Source organism: Phyllostomus discolor, chromosome 2 (assembly GCF_004126475.2).
Source record: "Phyllostomus discolor isolate MPI-MPIP mPhyDis1 chromosome 2, mPhyDis1.pri.v3, whole genome shotgun sequence".
In the NCBI taxonomy this organism is placed as follows: Eukaryota; Metazoa; Chordata; class Mammalia; order Chiroptera; family Phyllostomidae; genus Phyllostomus; species Phyllostomus discolor.
In genome coordinates this window covers 10,168,193-10,189,323 of record NC_040904.2, presented here as the reverse complement: position 1 = coordinate 10,189,323, position 21,131 = coordinate 10,168,193, and the positions used below count along the sequence as shown (strand labels likewise).

Sequence of the window (21,131 nt, the reverse complement as noted above, 5' to 3'; positions counted from 1 at the left end):
GAGGCCAGGCTCCTGATTCTTCCCTTCCCAGCAGAGAAAAGGGGAGAGCAGTGGGGGCATTTGAGGGCTCTCCATGATTCCTTAAGCCCAAGTGTCACAGCCTGGGTAACCCCAGCCTCCCCAGTCATGCCCCAAACTTTAGGCAGCCTGGAGAGTGCAGCTCATTGTCCAGTGACCCGGAGGCCGCTGCCAATCATGCGTTATGGGCCTCCCTGCCCAGTGGAGCAGGCCCAGTCCAGAGGGGTGAGCCAGCTCAGGGGTTGGGGCTGCTAGCTAGCCCTGGGTCAAGTTCAGGCATGCCACCCTCACCCCTCCCCTCCCTCAGCCCAGGCACTGGGCATATGTGCAACGTGTGTGGCGGGGGGAGGGGGGGGCTTGCTGTTTGTGACCCCAAGGTCAGGCGTCTGTGCCTGGTTGTAGTCCTGAAGCAGCCACCAAGCCAAATGTGGGTCAGTGTGAATTGCGCAGGCTGCGTTGGGGGAGGGAGAACTCCATCAAACCCCAACAGTCCTGCCTGGCACGGTGACCAGTGTCTGGCTGGAGCTTGCGGGTAAGCCAGGATTGGAACGTTTTAAAATGAGCCTAAAAGAAAAAGCACACGAACTTCTTGCTCAGGAAGGCAGGCGGGGCTGTGACAGGGGTCAGGGGGCCGGCACTCTTCCAAGGGGCGGTCACAGCTAGGGTGAGGGCGGGGAGGGCCTCCCTTCAGATCAGTACGAGAAGGCTTCTAGACATCTGCGAGCTGTGACCAAGGCGCCCTGTGGGTAGGCACAAGGCGGGTCCTGGAGGGCTGGTGGGAGGTGGTTTAGTGGAGGCTGCAGCCCGGCGAGGGGGCTTCTGAAGGGGGCTGTCTTAGGGCGTGTACAGTGGGCCTCGGGCGCTCTGGGAGGGGTGGTCCAGTGGGGGCTGCAGCTGGGGTCCAAAGGACGTACGGGGCTGGGCCGTGTCTCCCATTTGGCGCCCAGGCGTGCTCCACGAGGGGACCGCGTGACCCGGGGAAGTGACGTGGGCGGGTCAGGGAACTGCGATCCGAGATGCGAAATGTATGCATGTGTGGTCCCAAGAGGTGACTCTCCGCTTACATGAACGCTCGTGAGTGAGACCTCCGACTACCGGGCCGGAGATGTAGGGACGCGGGCGGGGGGACTGGTCGGGGGCACGGGTTCTGGGCCTCAGAGGTGAATGCAGAGGGCGCCCGTTCTGGAACTCAGGGGTGAACGCAGAGGGATGAAGGCCGCGGACGCCGCGATCCTGCTGAGGCGCGGGCGGAGGGCTGCGGGTGCCTGGGGCGGGGGGCCCTGAAGTGAGTGCGGCGGTGGGGTGGGGTGCAGGCGGCGAGTCTCAGAAATGAGTGCAGGAGGTGCGGACCGGAGTCTGCGTGCAGGGTACCGCGGGCGCACGGTGACACAGACCCATTTCTGTCAACGGGTGGCCGTGGGCAACCGCGCGCGGCCCCACCTCCCCCACTGCCCGCATGTGTGGACCCCCTGTTGTGCCGCTGGAAGCCTGCTGCCGCCTTGGCATTTCTGCCACGTGGTCGTGGCGCGCAAGCCCGCGGCCGGGAGGGCTCACCTCCGGTCGTCTCCCCAGCGGTCCTACTAGTTGGTGCAGTGAATGCCGCCCCTACCCTCCGCTGGTCCCGCGGACCCCTGGTGCCTTCCCGGGAAAACCGCCCGGGAACCCTAGCCGCTTTGACCGGAAGCGCCCAGAGGCGGGAGCCCCGCCCGCGGCGGCGCGCGTAAATTTCGTGACCCGCCACCTTCCGGTCCCGGCTGCTGATCAGCTCCTGAGCCTCCTGGTGCCTGCGCTGGGTACTGAGTGCGCTGGAAGCTGTTTCAGAGCCTGGGCAGTGTGTCCGCAGCCCGTTCCCTAGTGGATCCGTCCTACCCCTGAACTGGAGGAGAACTATTCCCGGGGGTCCTGGCTAATTCCCTGTCTGAAACGATTGTCCTGGGTCCGGGTGCAAACTGTGTGGTCATATCACGGGGTGCGCACCCTGCTGGTCTCAGGATACAGAGTAGAATCTGGGTGGGCTCAGCAATCCACAAGGCATCCAGGGGTGTCCAACCTGCCACAATCATGAATGTGGCCCAACAAAACTGTAGATGTACTTAAAGCATTATGAGCTGTTTCTGTGATTACATGTTACAATGCATTCAACGTGTGGCCCAAGACAACTAACCCTTCTTCCAGTGTGGCCCAGAGATGCCAAAAGGTTGGACGCCGCTGATGAGAGGAAGCTGTTTATGTGGCTGCCCAAAGTGCAGGACGGATAAAGCCCTTGCAGCTGCGTGCTGGGTGCCCTGGCCAGAGGGAGGGCCCCTAAGGGAGACTGCGGGGCCCTCTGCAGACCAGACTGAATCTGCAGAACCAGGACCCTCTGGCGCAGCAGGATTGCATCCCCGTGCAGGTCTGGGGGCTCAGTACCCAGGTCCCGGGTCCCCAGATGGTGCATTACTCGGCTGCCCCTGTTGGACTGCATCCCTCCATCTTCGTCCTCTCATTGTCCCTGCTTATCGCCTCGGTGGATTTAACACAAACCCAAATGTTATGGCTATCTGTGCAGGGCAAAGATGACCAATACCTCCAGGGTGTTTTAAACTTGTGGGCTGGGTATCTGGAGCATGGGTGGCCAGGGGGTGCTAATTGTACAACTCTACCATGGGGTGTGGGGCAGGGATGCAAAGATTTTTTTTTTTACCAGCAGGTGTTTTTAAAGTATAAGAAACCTCCCTGGTAACCTGGGAGAGTAGTGGCTGGTTTAAAATATAACACGGGAGAGGGAGTGTTTGCTTGGGTCTCCTAGGTGCAGGGAGGACAGAGCCAGGGGAAGCCGCTGGTGCTCCACACTCCGCCCAGGGCAGGTGCAGAAAGGGTCTGAGGGGGAACTGTAGGAGCCTTCTGAAGCAGATGAACAGGTTTTTGGGGAGGCCACCCCATGATTCCCCTGAAGAGGCCTGAAGTTGCACGGGGCGGGGCGGGGCTGGGGTCAGCACCTGTGGGGTTGGGGACTGGCCCTGGCCTGCTGAGCTCGGGCTCCTCACTTGCCTTCTGTGCCTGTTTCTGGGCTGTGTCCCTCCCCCTCATCTCCCTGGAGCCCAAGATTGGGCCGGGCCAGCGTGGAGAAAAGAAGCTTGTGCTTTCCAGGCCAAGGACTTTGAGCCTTACCTGGGATGCTGGCTGCCTGCCACCGTTGGTGACCGCGCTCACATGAACTCAGTAAGTGGACAGAATGAGACTTCAGGCAGGCAGACCCCACCCCGGGTGGCAGGGCCCAGCCTCGGTAGCGGAGGGCCCTGGCTTCTGAGTCAGCTCTTTCCTTTGAACCTCAGTGGCCTTTCCTCCTGGAGGTACTGAGTGATGGCCAAGCTGCCTGCTGTGTCCTGGACTGGGAATCTGCTTTGTAAACATGTTCTGGCCCCAGGGTGCTCCACATTTTTTCCGTTGTTAAAAATGGATTTCAGATAAGAACCTGGATTTTTGGCCTCTGCTCCTTCTCATGACCCCCCCCCCCGCCACGTTCTGCCTGGCTCTCTTTGAAGTTGCCCAGTCTTCCAGCCCTCGTCTTTTTTGTGAGTTTTTGAAAGTGTGTGCACGGCACAGTGTGGAGAATGCACAGGAGAGACGCACGTTCCATTGGGGACGCAAGTCCCAGTCCCAGGGCAGGCCTTTAGCTCAAAGAAATGTGGCCACTAACTGCCCCACACGTGGAGTCCCCAGGGCATCCCTTTAGTTGGTCTTGCCTCAGCCCGAAGTGCTAGCACCTGTTATGCACCTCAGGAGCAAGGTGGGGGACTGTGCTAGTTATGAGGCCCAGCGGGTTGAGCCCCTCCCTGGGCAGTGACCCCAGATTGCAGGGGTGGAGCTGGAGGGGAAACCTGTGAGGTCGGGTGCTTGATGGGTTGGCCCTGAGACAGAGCCTGTGGGATGAGGAGGCAGCCTCGGGTGCCACCAGGAGAGGTGGCACCATGAGAACCCCGTCTCTCCTGCCCTGGACTCCAGGTATCTGTAGACATTCCCCCATTCTGTGACCTCCATCCATGTTGGGGGCTCGCTGGCCATCACCTGGAGTGGTGCCTTGCATGTCCGTCCTTCCGGGGAGTGTGGCTGGGCACTTGTGTTGTGACTCTGGAGGACTGGGTGGTTGAGGATGGGTTTGCCCTGAAGCCTGGATACTGGATGTCCAGGGGGTGAGCTTGTCCAGACCAGCCAGGAGTCCCGGTGCAGTGTCTCCTGGGCTTGCTCACTTGGTCGCCTGTGGGCATGCCCATGGCACAGGTTAAGGTGCAGAGTCCTGGGCCAGGCGCAGACTTTCAGACGGCCCCATGGGGCGGGGCCCAGAGCTCGTTTTATGATGTGCTACTCTGTAGTTTAAGAAGCACTGAGACCGCTGCCATCACCCCAGGATTCGGGTACCCCAGGTAGGAGGGTTCCCATTGCTTCTGGAGATGACAGGATGGCCAAGTACAGGGCTCCTGGGAACCCTGGGGGATAGAAAAGCTGGGGACCCGACTCCTGGGGACCCTGGGCTTAGTTAAATTCTTGGCTGTTTGCCCCAGGCCGATTGCCTGGGTAGGTGAGTTAATCGCTCTGGTTTCCAGGGAGCAGAGCACTCAGTTCACTGGGAAAGTGAACCGAGGGGTGTCCTGGAACTGGAATGGGGTCCCTGGTAGTGTGTGTACCCCAAGGTGGGCAGCTGTGCCTGTGGTGCACCAACTGATCTGGGGCTGCCCCCTCCATTGAAGGGACCAAGGCCCCCCCAGCTGTTTGTGTGTGAGCTCCAAGGGGGTTGGAAAAGCAGCCTCAGACCTGTATGGCCTGTGTGCTCGTTCCAGAAGTTGCAGGTGCCAAATCTGGGCTGCGGGGGGGGGGGGGGGGGGTGCGGGGGCGCCAGGTTCACTGTGCTCCCTTGCCTGGCTGATTGTTTCATTTGGCTCCTTGAAATGGTGGGGGAGGAGCCGTCCCTGGACCCTGTAACTCTCAGGCCACTGTTACCCCCATCACCACCTCCCTTTGAAATTTTCTGGAATTCCTGAAGCTGCCTCTTGCCCCCGCCCTGTCTTACTTTGTGGCTCCACAAACAAACCCACCAGCCTGGTTTCTTGAGACGTTTCACGTGGCCCCCTGGCCTCATTTTCCTGAACCAGAGAAATAAATACCGGGGCTGAGAGGGTGGAGGAATCTCATGCATCCAGCCACGGCCCCCTTTGTGGAGGCCCTAGCCCTGTGCAGAGCAATCAGAGGTCTGGCACGAGGTCTCCCTCTGCCCTTGGTGGCCCCTGGGGCGTCTCTGCGCTCATCTGGTTTTCCTGAGCCTCATCCAGGAGGAGTGTGGGAACGTTTCCTTCTTGGATGGTCTCTGAGCAGCAGGCTTGATCGAGTGCCCAGAACAGAACCTGGTGGCTTTTCCAGACCACCAGCTCCGAGGTGTGGACCTCGGAAATTGTTAGTGTCCACTGCTTGGGAATTGGCAGGGATTTCTCCCCAAATCCAGACCCTCTGCAGGCACCCTCCCAGAGGCCATGCAGTAAGGCGCACGGAGCTGTCCCGACGTCTCTCAGCCCGGCCCCTCTCTCCACCCGGTGTGTCCCCACCAGTCTGGAGCCACGGAGAAGGTGGACTCTTCCTCATTCTCACCGTGTCTGCTTGGCATGGGCACCCTTCGCCACCTGACACGGTTTTCAGGGCAGCTTGCTTTCTGACCCTCTCCTAAAAGTGAACTCTGTATCCCTGCCTTCGTGGAAAACCAATCACATGTAGCATATACAGAAGTAGTAATAGAAACAAACAGCCGATTGCTTTGTGTTCCGGTAACTAGACGTGATTATCTGCCCCTCTCTGTTAGAAAGGGTCATTGGTGGGCATAGAAATAATACCGTCACACCTACACCAAACGGAGGCACCACCCAAAGTGCCCCTGGGGGAGGCCACCCACCGTCAGCTCATGGCGCAGTTTGGAGCTCCGTCTGTCCCCTTTTCTTGGTCACACCACTCTCCGGCTCCTGCGTCTTCCTTTGTCTCCCCGTCCTGCTCTGGGTCCTACCTACAAACCCAACTGCCCATCCCCCAGTTTTGTGCACAGACTCCCCCCTCCCCCCCGCCCCCCCCCCCAGAGGCGAATGGGACAGCAAGGGCGGACTGTCCCTGAGACCTCTCCTAAGAAGGATGTGTGCCCAGCCCACCTGTTATGAGCAGTTGAAATGGGTGGTGTGCTTGGGAAACTGGGTTTTAAATTGCATCTAGTTTTAGTTAACATCAAGGGATCCCCACAAGGCTGGTGGTTGCCATAGGGGATCGGGAAGCCCCAGATGCTCCTTGGAGGTGGTGATAGTGCAGTCCGGGTGAATACGGCATCCGGGTTGTCACAGGCTCCAGGTGGAGAGCGTGGGGCTGAGACCTGTGGGCGCCTCTCCCCAGCTCCATGTGGGCGTGGAGTCCTGCCTGAGTGAGAAAGGGTGCAGCCGGGCTCTGGGGAGGAGGGGAGGTGTCCCCGGGCTGCCGATCTGCCCTGACTCTCTCTGTTCTTCCCTCCAGGGGCAGCATCACCTTCAGCCTCCCCAGGGCTGCGTGGGGCCTGGGCAGCATGGCAACCTCCAGCCAGTCCGTGGAGAAGCCGGTGCCCCTGGAGCCCCAGCCAGAGCCCGGGCCGGAGTCTGGGCCGGGCCGCAAGCATCCGTCCTGGCAGTGCCTGGTGTTCTTCCTCTGCTTCTACGGCTTCATGGCGCAGATGCGGCCCGGGGAGAGCTTCATCACGCCCTACCTCCTGGGCTACAAGAACTTCACGCAGAAGCAGGCATGTGGGCTGATTAGGGGTAGGATGGGCCTGTAAACAAGGCGGAGCGTGGGCAGGGGCACCCCGTGGATGGGGTAGCAGCTGGGGCTGTTGAGCTTACACAGCCATGTGGTATCCTGGGTCCTGTCCCCAGTCCCTCGTGGGGCACTGAGGGGCCTGACTTATTAACCGGACCAGTTGAAGAGCGACACCGGCCACAGGCAGTCCAAGGCTGCCGTTGGTCTCACCAGGGGGTGAGAGTGTGCCCACCTGCTTCCTGCAGGGACTTGGCAGCCATTTGCCTAAAGAGATTACTGAAGGAATGTTTCTGTACTCAGCAAGGAGGTCAAAGGATCTCCTTGAAGCCTGACTGGGAAGCTTATACCAGAGGGCGTGGCGGAGGTAGGGGATGAGGCGGGACAGGCCCCAGCCCCAGTGCTCTCCTCCCGCTGTTGCCGTTTCCTGCTCCATGAAACAAAACACAGACACTCAGGCCGTTGGTGGGTGAGGCGCACAGCCGGGGCCCCTGTCCAGGCTCTGGCCATCACCCTGCTCATCCACCTGAAGACCCCCTTCACTGCCCCAGAGCCGGTCCTGGGCTGCTCCCCACCACCCCCCAGCCTCCTCCGCCCCTCCAGTGTGGCCACCAGCCTCCCCACCCTCCTGGACTCTCCTGGGTCCCAGGGTGCCCTTCGTTTCTTCAGGGAGCCCTTGCCTCTCCCTGGCCTGGAGCTCCGCCTCCTACCTCTTGCAGACCCTCAAATAGTTTAAGTCGAATATGGTGGCTGTGCAAACGTGGCCTGTCTCCTCCAAGTAGCCATCTTGGAAAGATAGAAACGACCACATACTGGCCCACTCGAACCCGGAGCCCTGCTTGTCTGTCACTGTGTCTGATCCCATGGCCAGTGCTCACTGCTGGCGCTGGTCCCCTCCCAGGTGAGGCTGGGCAGAGAGGCTGGGTCTGGGGCCTGTGCCTCCCAGACCCTCGGCGGGGCGGGGGGGGGGGGGTCCTCTGAGTAACCAGTCCCTCACGTTCCCCGCTCATTGGTCAGCTGGAGTGCTCTCCTTCCTCGGAACACTGATCTGATCTTTGGGGTGGGGGCGGGGGGCGGGCCGGGGCGTTGTCTGCTGTGGCGGTTATAGGAACCATGCATGGGAAGCTCTGTTAATGGGAAAGGTCTCTATAGCAAAAATGTAAGTCCCATTCGCCTGCTCGCTCGGGCTGCACGTGAACTGCGTATATAGTGGCTTCCAGAGAAGAAGCCCTCCCACCGAGCTCGGGTGTCATCAGAGAGGCAACAGGCTTCTATCCGGGGAGCACACGTGAGCTGGGGCTGCTGGGCCCGTGTGGGTCAAAGACGGTCGTACCCAAGTTGCACCCGCAGGGCTTCAACCACAGAGTGACCCGGTACCTCTGAGCTCGGTTTGTCATCCCCGGGGGACCGTGCTTTATTGTCACTGACACCTGCTCCCCCAGCCTGTGGCTGCAGCTTTGTTTCCCTCTTGCCTCCCTGACCGTCTGCCCATCTGATAGCTGCTGGGTTTGTGTCTGCGATTTCTGCCACAGCGTGTTTCTTGGCTGTCTTCCTTCCCTCTGGGAACGCATCTGGGAACTTGGCTTAGGCCAGTAGGAGGCTGATCTCTTGCTGGTGCTGGGTCTCTTGACAGACGCCAGCTGCCCCAGGGACTTTTGGGGCTCCCAGGTGCGTGGCCCCTTGGTGGACACTGTCATCTGCAGGTGGGGAGGGGGGAGATGAGAAAGACCAGTAGGTCCTCTTCTCTGACCGCCCCCCCCACCCCTGGGGCTACGACAGCAAGATGCTCCCTGGCCAGATCGAGTCATCTGCCATAGGTCTCATCAAGGAGGGACTGTTTGATGTTCCCAGAATTTTCCATAAACTTGGCCCAGACAGCTGTAACTGGGCTGTGGCTGTCAGTGACCAAACACAGGCTATTTACCTTCCCTGGGGGACTGACTTGCACCAGGAATGTCTTGGGGGGCCTTCACTGCTCGGTGTTTTAGGGGCCACAGTCTTGAGGGTCAGCCTTGGCCTCCCATGGGCATGTGGGTTCAGGAGGCCGCCAAGCAGGGAGCTTCAGTTAGGGTCTCCTGACAGCGTCCCTCTGAGCCCCCAGGGGCTTGTCAGCATGCGTGTCCATTCGGGGGTCCTGAGTCCGGGCTTGGCCGCGCCGCTCCAGCTGGCTCAGCAGCACGTCTGGGTGGGCAGATCCAGGGCTGTAGAGACAGGCCGTGGGTAAACCGGCTGGAGGGAGTGGGTCCAGTCAGCCTCCGGGAGAGCCCCACCTGCTAACCGGGGCCCTACTCTGGCCCTGGGTTTCCATCTGTACGCTGGGTCCTCAGAGCACACTGGCCTCGGGGCTGAGGGCCCCCTGTGCTAGTGTGAGCAGACAGTCGTGCTCACAGTGTGGTTCAGGGCTGGGGGGCACTACCAAAGGGCCTGATTGGTGGCTGTAGTGCCGAGCCGCGTGGGGTCACGAGCCCGCCGTCCTGCAGGTCACCAACGAGATCACGCCGGTGCTGTCCTACTCCTACCTGGCCGTGCTGGTGCCCGTCTTCCTGCTGACAGACTACCTGCGCTACAAGCCAGTGCTAATCCTGCAGAGCCTGAGCTACATCTCCGTGTGGCTGCTGCTGCTGTTCGGCCACTCGGTGCTGCACATGCAGTTCATGGAGTTCTTCTTCAGCCTCACCATGGCTGCGCGCATCGCCTACTCCTCCTACATCTTCTCGCTCGTGCACCCCGCCCAGTACCAGCGCATGGCCGGCTACTCGAGGGCTGCTGTGCTGCTGGGCGTCTTCACCAGCTCCGTGCTGGGTCAGCTGCTTGTCACCGTGGGCAGAGTCTTCTTCACCACGCTCCACTACCTCTCACTGGCCTTCCTCACCTTCACCCTGGTCCTCACGATCTTGCTGAAGCGCCCCAAACGCAGCCTGTTTTTCAACCACATTGAGCCTGCACCTGGCGGCGGGGCCTCGCCCTCTGAGCTGGACCAGATGCACCCGGGCGTGGACGGGCCCTCGGGCAGAAAGCTGGGCGGGATGCGGCTAGCGGCCTGGACCCTCGTGCGCATGCTCCGGGAGCTGGGGAACAGCCTGCAGCTGCCACAGCTGCGCCTCTGGTCCCTCTGGTGGATCTTTAACTCAGCTGGCTACTACCTAATTGTCTACTACGTGCACATCCTGTGGAATGTTGTTGAGCCCACTACGGACAGCACCAAGGTCTACAACGGTGGGGTGGACGCTGCCTCTACTCTGCTAGGTATGTGCAGCTTGGCCCTACCTGCCCCACCTTCCTGCATCCATCCCAGGAGGATGACAATGACTGTCCTGTCTCCCCAGGTGCCATCACCTCCTTCACGGCGGGCTATGTGAAGATCCGCTGGGCCCTGTGGGCAAAGCTGGTCATCGGAGTTGTGACAGCATTGCAGGCTGGGCTGGTCTTCCTCATGTACCACACGAAGAGCATCAGCCTGTGCTACGTGGCCTTCGTGCTCTTCCGCGGCTCCTACCAGTTCCTGGTGCCTATCGCCACGTGAGTTGGGCTGTGTGGGGTGGGTGAATGGCCATTGGCCCAGGCAGCCACTAAAAGGTCCTGGAGGCCAGTTGGACAAATGGCTGCTGGAAGACCATGCACCATCCCCCTTCAGGGTGGGGACTGATGGGCTGTCTGTGTGTATTGACAGGCCTCCCTTCCAGAATGTTCTGTGAGGAGTAGAAGGGGTATGTGCCCAGCAGTGCGAAGCAAGTTTGATGGTGGCAGGAGCAGTGAACCCTGGACAGCTTTAGCCAGGGGCCCAATTGTCCCCTTGTCCACAGCATGTCAGTTCCAGCTGCCTGCTGTGACCTTGAAGCTCAGCAAGGAGCCTTCCTAAGTGACATATTTTCTGCTCCTCCTGCTGAGGCCACTTGAGGACAAGGACTGGTCCTTGTGAAGATTTTCCTCCCAGCCTCCCTGCCCTGTTTCCCAGGCCCTACGTGCTGCTGTGGTCCCATCTTAGGTAGCCCCATGGCCTTTCACACCCTCCTTCCCCACTGTGGGGAATGGTGGCTCCTGGCCAAGGATGACTGAGTGTGCCAGCTCACCTTCTGTCCAGGGTTCTCCTGATGCCCTCCTACTACTTACACCCCTACAGACCTCCCCGCGCCTGCCCAGGGACATCCTGAGAGCTGCTGCCCGTCTGGCCTGTGCTTTCCAGAACCTTTCCTGACCCTCGTTCTGCTTGTATCTAAGACCCTCTCTGCTCCTTTGAGCCGACCTTTCACAAAGCTGCACACTCACAGCACACGCACTCACGCCACACGTGCTCACACCCCACAGATACACAGGAGAGCCTACCTCCCTGCGCCTCCCACACCTAGCAGGTGTGTCTGCCACCACAGTCCCCCCAACTCCCCATGTGGGGCACCTCCAGTCCCATCCTCCTTCCAGTCACGCCCATGTCAGAACATCTGTCCTTACGTTCTCTTGAGCCGAGACAGTAGCCTCAGTCCCCTGACCCTCAGCGGTGCCCCCCGCAGTGGTGTGGTGGCCTGACTCCCCTGTGCCACCACCCACACTTGCAGCCTGCACCTGCCCTGGGTTCTGAGAGCCGGGACCAAACCCAGTGTCTTTCCTGCTCTGCTCCTCGGGGCCAAAGGCTGGCAGACACCCTGACCACACTCCTGCTAGAAGACAAGCTTCTCGTTTAGCTGTCCAAAATGCAGGTGTATTTGGTCTTCTTGGTGGCAGGCGATGTCACGTGGCTAGTCCCCAGCTGATGGGGATGCCGTCTCCAGTACTTTGCTACGACAGCCAACACTGAGATCAATATCCTCTCAACCTGCATTTTTCTTTCCAATTCCGGTCACGGCCTCAGATGTTCCCAGAAAGAGCCTGGCTAGGTCAAAGGGCACGTGCACTAGCAAGGGGGTGTTGGTTGATGCCGCAGATGCTGCGGGGCAAGCGAGCTGCCCCTGGGACTTGGGGGCCAGCCTGCCTTTTCTCGGTGCAGCAGGGCTGGCTCCTCCCCGGAGTTAGCGGCCCCTTCATCACTGTGGACTCTTTCTGCTGGGACTTCTTTTTTCCTTATTGACCCGTAGTACACTTGCATCCTCCATGTGATAGGAGCCTTCAATCACGTGTGTTACGCTTTGCCTTTAACCCTACTTTCGGAGTTCACAGTGCACCACGTGAAACACTTGTGCCTATGGCGTGGCGTGAACCGTGCTGGCGGGGCCGGACCCAGCTCCGGGTTGCCAGGAGTCCGTCTGTCCTCCAGGCATTTGACTGACGTGGTCTCTTCTCTGTCTGTGTGCAGTCTGAGTCCTGTGGCTGCCCATTCCGGTGTTTCGTGTGTTTCTCGCTCCCGGACCCCAGTCCGGCAGAAGGCCCTTGGCTCCCGGCGTTCTCTTTAAGGGCTTCTTGGGTGTCTTTGTTTGTTATATCTTCCAAACTTCAGAATGGTTCTTATGTAGTCATTATTATTACTATTATTTTTATCCTCACTCGAGGACATTTTTTTCTTTCTTTTTTTTTTTTTTTTTTAAAGAAAAAGAGGAAGGCAGAGAGAGAGGAACAGTGAAGGGAGAGAGAAACATCTATTGGCTGCCTTCACATCCGTGCCCGGCTGGGGAGCGAACCCTGACCCTTTCGGTCGGTGGGGTCACACTCCAACCAACTGAGCCACTCTGGCCGGGGCTAGTCATTATTTTTAAAGGCACTTTTGGGATTCTGATGGGAAGTGCGTTCAAATGTTAACTTCTTTGCAGAGGGCCAGGGGCTCTGAGCATAGCAGCTCCTTCTGCTCCCTTGATTCGCCCGCCTGTTTTCCCTGACTTATTGAATCACTTAATGACTTAAAATCACGAAGGACTGTAAGTCCAGAATTTTCCTCACGATGCCCTGCCCATTCTCCTGAGGAGGATTTTCTGAGCACGCCGTAGTGAGCGTGACTCACTCTCCGTCAGGGTCACTGGGAGACTTCCTCACTGCCACCCCACGGCTGCATTTGGCACTGTGCCGCATTCATTGTGAGTTGACGTGGTGGGTGGCCCGGGCTCTGGGCTGGTCTGACTGGTCTCCAGTGGCCTTGGTGGGCTCGGCCAGTCAGCAGACCACACGGCCGTTCCTGGCAGCCCCTGGCGGCCCAGGGTTTCCTCTTTGTATTGCGGGCACTTCTCGTCCCTGCCGCTGAGGCTGACCTGTGCCTGCTTCCCCATTAAGTTTTCAGATTGCGTCTTCTCTTTCCAAGGAGCTCTGTGCCCTGGTCTTCGGAGTCAACACGTTCCTCGCCACCGTCCTCAAGACCATCATCACCCTCATCGTTTCTGACAAGCGGGGCCTGGGTCTCGAGGTCTGCTTACAGGTGAGCCCCTATTTGGGCTTGTTTCCTTGGGGAGTGGGGACTCGGGAGGGATGTCTGGACCAGGGCCTGCTGGTGCCCACCCAACCAGCAGCACTGTCCCCTCCATGGGACCCAGCCCACAGATCCACCAAGCGCAGGAAGCATGCACGGCGTGGGCCAGGCGTTTCCAGCTGGACGCACTGGGCTTGCTGAGTGGGGTCAGGGAGGGAGGGGTCAGAGAACCAGTGCCAGGGGGCCACAATCTGGCAGCTGCTGTACCAGCATGCACTGCTCCCTCACGGGGCCCAGGTTGGGGCTGTAACGCCACCCATGTCTGGGTGCGGTGCAGCCAACTCCAGTCGGAAATGTGGGGCCTCTGATTTGGGCCTGGATGCAGGTCATTCGTGGAGGTCTTCTGGGCCCTGGGCATCGCCTACAACGGCTGGTGTCCCAGCAAGGATGGAGGCAGGCTGCGGGCCATTCCCCTGTGCTGCCACAGGTTACCGCCCTCATTTCAGGTCTCTGCCTATGACGTCAAGGCCTGTTAGACCCAGGCCCTCAGTCACGTGTCTTCTTTAACGGAGGACAGGCGGAAGGGGAGCGGGTGGGGTGGCCCCTGGAGCCTGCCGGCCCCTCTTCAGTCTCCCTTCGTCTGACCGCAGGCCGGTGCTTGGTGCTTCTGGGAAGAGCTTGAGAATGCCTGCCCTCTGTCTCTCTGTCTCAGACTCTCTCATCTGTTGTGGCGTGGAGAACACTCACATGGGATTCCTGGTGTCCTCAGCCAAGGCGGGGCCTCTCTGAGAGAGCCGGGATCAGCTGGAGGATGGGCCAGTGGGAGGGTTGAAGCTGGGGTCTTCGGTAACCGGCCTTCGGGGACGCAGCCTCCCCCTGTTTGGAGCCAGGGCCTCACTGGCTAGGGGGTCTGTTGGGTTTGGTGGGCTCCATGAGATGTCTTGGCACCGTGTGAGGGTGCTGGGTCAGTATCATCTCACTGGCTGCCTAGCTGGCCAGGAAGGAGATGCAGGTGGGACAGACCCTCCTGTGGAAATGGGCTTTTGGGGTGGGGCTTGGAAGTGCCCTGTAGGTGAAGAACATCAGAGTTTCTCTCGCTTCATGTCCACACAGGCAGGTGGGTCTCCACCCTGCGTCTGTAGGGCCTCCAGGCACACCGCCCACCTCCCAGTTCCCCCAGGCTGAACACTGTGCACCGTCCACCCTGAGCAGGGTTGGCAGAGCCCCCCCGTGGCCCCGAGGGACTCTGGTCCACAGGTGCCTGCGCCGCTGTGAGTGTTGGGAGGGGCTCTCTGGAGGGCGTGAGCCCTGTGCCCAGGGACGGGTGGGTCGAAGCCTCCTTCACTGATACTGTTGCTCACCGTCTAGGGGAAGCCTCCCCGGGTGAGGGCGTCTCTGCAGGGGCAGCACCCTTGGTCCTGGGCCTTCCCGTGGAGCCTTGCCTGGCAGCTGTCCAACTGGATCTCTGCAGGGAGCCCCGGCACCTGGAGGAGCCCCTTCCCTCCTCGGAGCCCTCAGCTGTCCCTGCTCAGTCGTGTGGCCTCGTAGGGTCCCAGGACTGGATAGAAAGGGCGTGAGGAACATTCCCAAGGGTGGGGCCTTCCCCAATGGTCCTGTTCCCAGCCCCTCCCACTTGGTTTCTCTCCGTTGGGTCAAATCGAGAGTCATACAGTGATTTAACTATTTCTGAGTTAAAAAGTAACTCTAGAAGTGGGGCGTTTGGGCATAATTAGAAATGCTGATGGAGTTCCGGAGGCCAGTCCCTCCCGCTGACCCTTCTCTCCTGTTTGTTCACCACTCTGTCCCTTTCACTTCCTCCTGAGCTGTGACAACGGGCAGATGTTCAGGCCCAGAGAAGTCACAGCACGTGGGGCTGGTGGCCAGGAGCTGGCCTGGGCGTGCTTGTTTTTCTAAAGTAAACTTTCAACTTTCGGGTAACCGTTCACTCACACGCAGTGTGAGAGGTGATGCAGAGACCCACGTACTTTGCATCTAGTTTCCCCACTGGTCACGTCCTGTGGTTCTCCAGAGACAGAAGGTTCCCTCCCCTCGGGGCCCCTCAGGCCCCGCCCCCTGGCTCCCACCCCCTCCTCCCCGACCCCTGACAACCGCAGTCTGTACCCACGACTTTGCTCACTGTGTCCTTTCTCCGTCCTGCGGTACAAGGGCCTGTCTTCTCCATTCCCATCCAGTTAAGAAAACCTCCTTTAGCCACCGTTTTAGGGTAGCTCTGCTCATGACAAATTCCTCGCTTCGGTGTTTTTTTTTTTTAATCTGAGAATGTCTTGATTTCCTTTTTATTCCTAAAGACAGATATTCCTGAAGATCAAGGCTTCTGGGCTGACGGGGGTTTTTCAGCATGTGAAACATGTGGCCTTCCTGGTTTGTGATGCAAAGTCCTGTCATTCTCACTGTTTTTCCCCTAAGGTGCCGTTTTTTTTAAAAGGCTACATTCAAGGCTTTTCTTTTTGTCTTCAGCTTTCAGAAGTTTGAATATGGGGTGTGGTGTTCTTGCTACTGCTGGGTTGGGGTGAAAGTCCTAAATCCACAGGGCTGGGGTCAAGGGTCATTACCACCTGGTGGGAGTTAAAGTCCACACTTTGCATTTGGTTTCTGTGGCTGGAACGCTGCAGCTCCCCACTGGGCCTTGAGCAATGCCACCCGGTGGGGCAGGGGCCTCTTTGCAGCCTGAGTAATGAGGGTGGGTCTGAGCGGGGCTGTTTCATCTGTCACTTCCTGTCTTGCTGGGCTGTCCCTGTCCTGGTCCTATGGCGGAGAGAGCAGCTTTGTTTCTACATATGTTGCCATTTCTGGATTGCAGGCTTGTTTGGTTTCAAAATACCTGCAGCAAAAAGGAAACAAAGCCCAGGACCCATTGTACACCACTGTGCTGTGCCTCGGGCCCTGGGGTCCCTACTGGGCTGCCCCTGGTCTTCCGAGTCACTTCCTTATGTGTCCCGGGGTTGCAGTTGTATTGGGGGAGAGTATGGGAAACATGCCACTCCATCCTCCTGGGAGCAAAGCCCTCCACAGGGTCCTTCCTGGCTTACTTTTGCAATGAGCAGGTTTCCTAGAAGGGCTGGGGTGCTGGTGCCGTGATGGGCTCAGGGAGGGACTCGGGCCTGGTCTGGCACCCAGATGCCTCAAGACCACCCGTCTCCCTGGTGGTGGTGAGAATCAGGAGGGGCGTCTTGGTGGGCTGCATGTGCCTCCCTTTGTGTCACCACTGTGCAGCTTTGCCTGTCACCAGGGCGGCCACTGGCTCACGGCACAGGGGCTGCCCAGGTCTCAGGCTGCCTGCCCTTGGCTAGACTCTACCACAGGCATGGATGTGCGCAAGCCCTCCGCATGTGGGAACTCCCTCCCCATGGAGCCAAGTGCACGTGTGTGGTCCCTGAGCAAAGCACCTGGGAGCAGGTCACAGAGGCAGTAACAGTGCCGCTGTTCTACAAGAAAGTGGTGGGAGCCCCCCCCCCCCCACCACAGTGCTGTGTGTGGTGTGGTCAGGAGGACTTTTGCTCTGTGGAACCTGCTCCTGAGTTGGCTTCTGCCCCCTGGGTGCCCATCCCACCTAGCAGGGCTCCCGTGGCCTCTGAGCAGGAGGGAGAGGGAGGACTCCCAGCTGCCCCTCCCTGCCTCCCCTTCCCCTCACCAAAGCCCTCTCCCCCCCCAGGCTGCTCCTCACCTCCCTGTACCTCTCTGTTCCAGTTCCTCGTCTACTTTGTGTACTTCGTGCTGCTGTCCGTTGCCTACTTCGCAGCTGCGCTGGGGAGCCTGTGGCACTCCCGGCGGGACCGCCACCAGCCCGAGCCCCTGGCCCAGGAGCTAAGTAGCCCGTTGAAGGAGAAGGACGTCCAGGCGTTGAACCTGCAGGATGGGGCCCTCAGCAACCTGCAGCCCGAAGCCACGACCCTGGCCCCGGAGGACAGCACGTGGGCCAAAGGGCCAGTCTCCAGGGAACTGTCCGACTCAAGGGAACTGCCTGAGGCCAAGGCCTGACCTGGCCTGCTCTGCCCACCCAACCCAGTGCGTGGCCAGATTCCTGACACCAGAGGACACCTGCTCTGCATCTTCCAACATTCTCACTGAGCCTGGAGCCTTGACATCTGAGAACTGTCACACCCCTGGCAGGCTGCCCATCTTGGAACCAGGAAGAGGAGTTTCTGGCGTTGGTTGAATTCCATTGTTCAGACTATGCAACCGGTGACCAATGGGGCTCCTGTGGCACACACCTCAAGGGCTACCTACCTCAGCCAGAGGCGCCTTCGCTGGTCCTGCAGTGTCCCCGAGCCCTGTGTCCCTCGGGCTCCACGGTCTGACTGCTCTGTAGCCTGCTGGGGACACGACTGCCAGATCACCGAGGACTGGGTTGTGTCCCCTGCCTACACAGGGCTGCCGGTACGGTTCCGTGTGCGCACCAGGCCTCCCACCTTCATCCCCCTGGGAGGCAGGGTCCCGTGACTCGGTCCCAGATGCCAGTCCAGGGGACACAAGCCCCTGTAGGATGTTGTGGGCCCTGTAGGGTGAGGGTGGTAGCCCAGATTCTCAGGGCCCGTGGCTAGGCTGTGACCTTTCTAGATGTCCAGGTGGTTGAACGGTAAACAATGCTGTGTTGTGTTTTTTTTAACTGACATAAATGAGAAACCTCATTGGGCTTCTGTTTCTGTGGGCAAAGCTGCGTGCGGGGTGGGCAGGCAGGCGTTTCCCTGTTAGGGGGAAGCGGGGCTGACAGCGTCTTTGGGAGCAAGCTCCTACTTTGCCTCAGGCCCTCTGTCATCTTCTCCCCCCCTGAGGCGGGTGAACGCTGGCCTGCTTCATGGGTGACAGAGGGCCACTGGGGCTGCTCGCACACCAGCCTGGAGGACACGCCACCTGGGGCTCTGGGGACCAGTGGTGCTGCTGGAGATGTGAGACCCAAAACACATTAAACAAACCACGTGGCCCGAGTGTGAGGGCTTCCCAATTCCAAGCTGGCCTGGGGTGGGAGGGTGGGGGTGGTACTGACGTCCACTGGGAGACCAGAAGGGCCCAGCCCCTGCCACCAGGCAGGAAGGGATCTAACCAGGGCCCACCGTGTCCTTGATGCTGCCCTTCCCATGTCCCTCTGCCCTCATGCAAAGCAGGGCAGCTCAGCAGCACCGGAACCACCCGTGTCTGGAGGGAAGGCTGCTGCTTGGAGCCAGCTCAGCACAGAGTCTGGAACACACTACTGGCTGAATGGGGCACTTTGGGTGCCCTGAGAATTGAGGAGGAGCGTGCACACGGGTTGGCCCAAGTTACAGCTGACAGTGTGGGTCAGGCTGGTAGTTTGGTACCCAGGCACGTCCACACAGGCTGCCCCCCACCCCAGCCCTGCTGGGAAGGGACAACACTGTTTTGCTTCTATGTTTGGAGATGGAGTGGGGCTTCGTGGGTTGGTTGGGGGGTATGGGGTCTTACCTCTGGTCACTGACCCCATGATTCAGGGCTCTGTGCTCTTGCCTTGGGATGCACTTCCCCCTGCTGCCCCCAGAACATCCTCAGCAGCTGGCCCACTGGCTCCCTCTGCAGCCTGTCCATGTGCACAGCATGGCCTGCGGCTCAGACCCTGCCTCCAGGCTCCCAGAACCGCCTTTGCTGATCCCAAGCCCCTTGGCCACCAGAGCCAGGTGGCATTTGCTCCCGGGGCACCAATGAGGCCCTGCTCTGTGCAGTGTGCATGACGGCCCCTTGGGGTCAGACACCTCCTGGAACCTGGCCAGCTGCAGCAGCTGTGGAGAGAGCACAGTGCCAGGGGTGGGAGCCCAGGGCAGAAACCCCCCTCGGCCCCCCACAGGCCTGGGAAGGTTACCGCCCTAGGGAGAACTGAGAGGGGAATTGTCACGTACACCCAGCACCTCTACACTCGGGGACTTCCATGCACACCCATGTGCAGTTGTGTGTACCTGCACGCTGCACACCACGGCTCCCTCAGGGGCTGCCTGCTGGGGGTGTGGGGATGGAGGGCCCCTGAGAGCTGCCTGCAAGCCAGTGTCTGTGCACGTGGTCATTCTTATTTGGAGCCTATTCGGAACCACGTCAGTCATCAGGACCCACTCATTTTATGGCTGCGGTGCACGGACAGCAGACCTCGAGGGGGTTGGGCTCTGGCTTGCCACCTGTCCCAGCATGGCCACCAAAGGGACACCCACCTGCTCCCCGAGAACCCCATGTGCACTCCGGAATACCCCCTGAAGCCCTCCCACAGGGACTGACATGAACTTGGAGACGCGCTGTTGCGGACAGTGGGGAGCAGGACAAAGCGTGCGGCCTCGCCCCACAGCTGGTTTGTGGACACAGCCCAGTCCTGTCCTGTCCTGCCCCAACTGTGATCCCCTGCAGGCTCCATTCAGGGCTCAGCAGCCGGCAGTCTGGCCAGGGACAGGAAGCAGTATCCTAGTACACACTCCCAGGCAGAGCTGGGCCTGTGTGCGTGTCGGGAATTCTCACTCTGGAAAAGAGGTGCTGGGTGTGGGACTGGGCTGGGCCAAGCTCTGTACTCTGTGACCTCACAGGTCACTTGGGAAGCTGGCACGGGACAGAGACCCCAAGGCGCAAGGCTGGCCCCAGTGAAAGTGCAGACAGCTGCACATACAACAGGAGCCAGGACCCGGGAGCCAGGGTCAGCAAGGGGACACTGAGTTTGGAAACTGCTCCAGCAGAAGTGGGGTATTGCTGCAAGAGGCCACGGGGAGACGGTCACCCCTTGCACCCGAGGCCTGAGTCGCCCTGACTGCTGGCCACTGCGCCAGGCAGAGAAGGGACGGGGGAGGCCGTGGCTGGTCTGCAGGCAGATCTGGGATTTGCAAACCAGAAAGGGTTCCAGGCAGGGGCTGAGTTAGCACCTGCATGGGGCAACTGAAGAACCCACTGGGAGCCTGGGGCACACACACCTCCCCAGGGCAGTGAGTGCGGGAGGCGGCAAGAGAACGGGGCCGGGTGGGGCCCCTGGTCTGATCTGAGGACACCGCCCTGCATGCCCGGGGCCACGCCAGCTGGGGCATGGGAGGGGGCAGGGCAGGAGAGAGAGTTAGCACCAGCCTTTCTGTTTTAAACTTTTTAAAAAATACACTCTTTGGTTTTCTTTTATTTCTGGAGGATTATATGAAATGTGAACCACACAGGAAAGTGTCCCAGCCAGGTCCCCTCTCTGGGGTGCCGGCTGCCGCTCCCTGCCTGGCACCGGGGGCTTCTCCACTCCCCCTGCCATCTGTCCATCCATCCGTGCGAGCTGGCAGGAGCCCTAATTGGAAGAGGTCATGAAGCTGTTCTCGATGCAGAGGACGATGAAGGCATTGTGGCAGCTGGCGGCTTTCTGCTCCAATAGCCTGCCGGCCAGCAACGAGGAGGCCTGGCCCGTGGCTGTCGTGGCCTCAGTCCGCCAGGTCTCGCAGTAGCTCTCGGTCAGCCGGCGCCCGCTGGGGTCTGAGCCGTGCCACACACTCTTCTGTGGCCTGCAGGACACGTGGGCGGTCAGTCTCACCTGGCCCTGCTACCCCTGGGGTGGAGGCCACCCCCGGGCAGGAAACAGCCGAGGTTGTGCTCAGATGTGGTGGCAGCGGGTCAGACCATCGTCCCTAGTCACCAGGGATGCCACCCTTGGACCGCACCCCATGCTGCCAACTGCTTTTGGGGGCAGAGCCTGGGAAGCAGGCTCTATGACCCTGAAGACCGGTCCCTCGGGGCTGGGTGCTTTCCAGTGAGGGCAGGGCACACACTTGTCCTGCCCACTAGCCACGTTTTAAGCACATGTGCTGGGGGGACAGGCGCCCTCACACTGGGCCAGCACAGGGTCGCTGGGTGCGAGGGCAAACCGACAGCTGTCACTAGTATTTGAAGTGCACACATCCTCCAACTGGGAAACTCCACTTTGGGGAATTTACAGGAGAACTCGCTCGCTGTGGAATCTATGTGACGGTGGGTCAGTGGGAGCTGGGTAGACCCGACAGGCCCCTGGGGTGTGGGCCATCGGCCCTCTCTTGGA

At 60.0% G+C, this 21,131-nt stretch overlaps 2 protein-coding genes across 11 annotated transcripts in view; one reads left to right on the top strand and one right to left on the bottom strand.

Moving 5' to 3' along the window:
* Nucleotides 1-468: 468 nt before the first annotated feature.
* On the top strand, nt 469-17,778 carry SLC19A1 (solute carrier family 19 member 1). 4 transcript variants are annotated; one of them, XM_028503667.2, is made up of 6 exons: nt 469-764; nt 6,535-6,793; nt 9,288-10,053; nt 10,134-10,326; nt 12,997-13,138; nt 16,838-17,778. In XM_028503667.2, exons 2-6 carry the CDS (start codon nt 6,584-6,586, stop codon nt 17,126-17,128), a joined length of 1,602 nt encoding a protein of 533 aa, XP_028359468.1. In that variant the 5' UTR covers nt 469-764; nt 6,535-6,583; the 3' UTR covers nt 17,129-17,778. The 4 variants fall into 4 exon arrangements, with proteins under 4 accessions (XP_028359468.1, XP_035873404.1, XP_035873403.1 ...); XM_036017510.1 differs by lacking the exon at nt 469-764 and adding an exon at nt 813-1,092 and having other exon boundaries at nt 13,025-13,138; nt 16,838-17,099; XM_028503658.2 differs by lacking the exon at nt 469-764 and adding an exon at nt 819-1,092.
* A 2,417-nt stretch (nt 17,779-20,195) lies between these two features.
* COL18A1 (collagen type XVIII alpha 1 chain) overlaps nt 20,196-21,131 on the bottom strand; it is a 76,883-nt gene continuing 75,947 nt past the window's right edge. For all 7 annotated transcript variants that reach the window (XM_036017506.1, XM_028503632.2, XM_036017503.1 and 4 more), the window contains one exon: nt 20,196-20,601. In XM_036017506.1, the coding sequence (XP_035873399.1) occupies nt 20,391-20,601 (211 nt within the window). In that variant the 3' untranslated portion in view covers nt 20,196-20,390. The remainder of the gene's footprint in view (nt 20,602-21,131) is intronic.

Excerpts from the sequence above, each read along its gene's own strand:
- SLC19A1 (XM_028503658.2), top strand. The coding sequence starts at position 1,046 with ATGCATGTGTGGTCCCAAGAGGTGACTCTCCGCTTACATGAACGCTC. Across the intron at positions 10,054-10,133 it reads CGCTGCCTCTACTCTGCTAG|GTGCCATCACCTCCTTCACG; the intron begins GTATGTGCAGCT and ends CTGTCTCCCCAG. Across the intron at positions 13,139-16,837 it reads GTCTCGAGGTCTGCTTACAG|TTCCTCGTCTACTTTGTGTA; the intron begins GTGAGCCCCTAT and ends TCTCTGTTCCAG.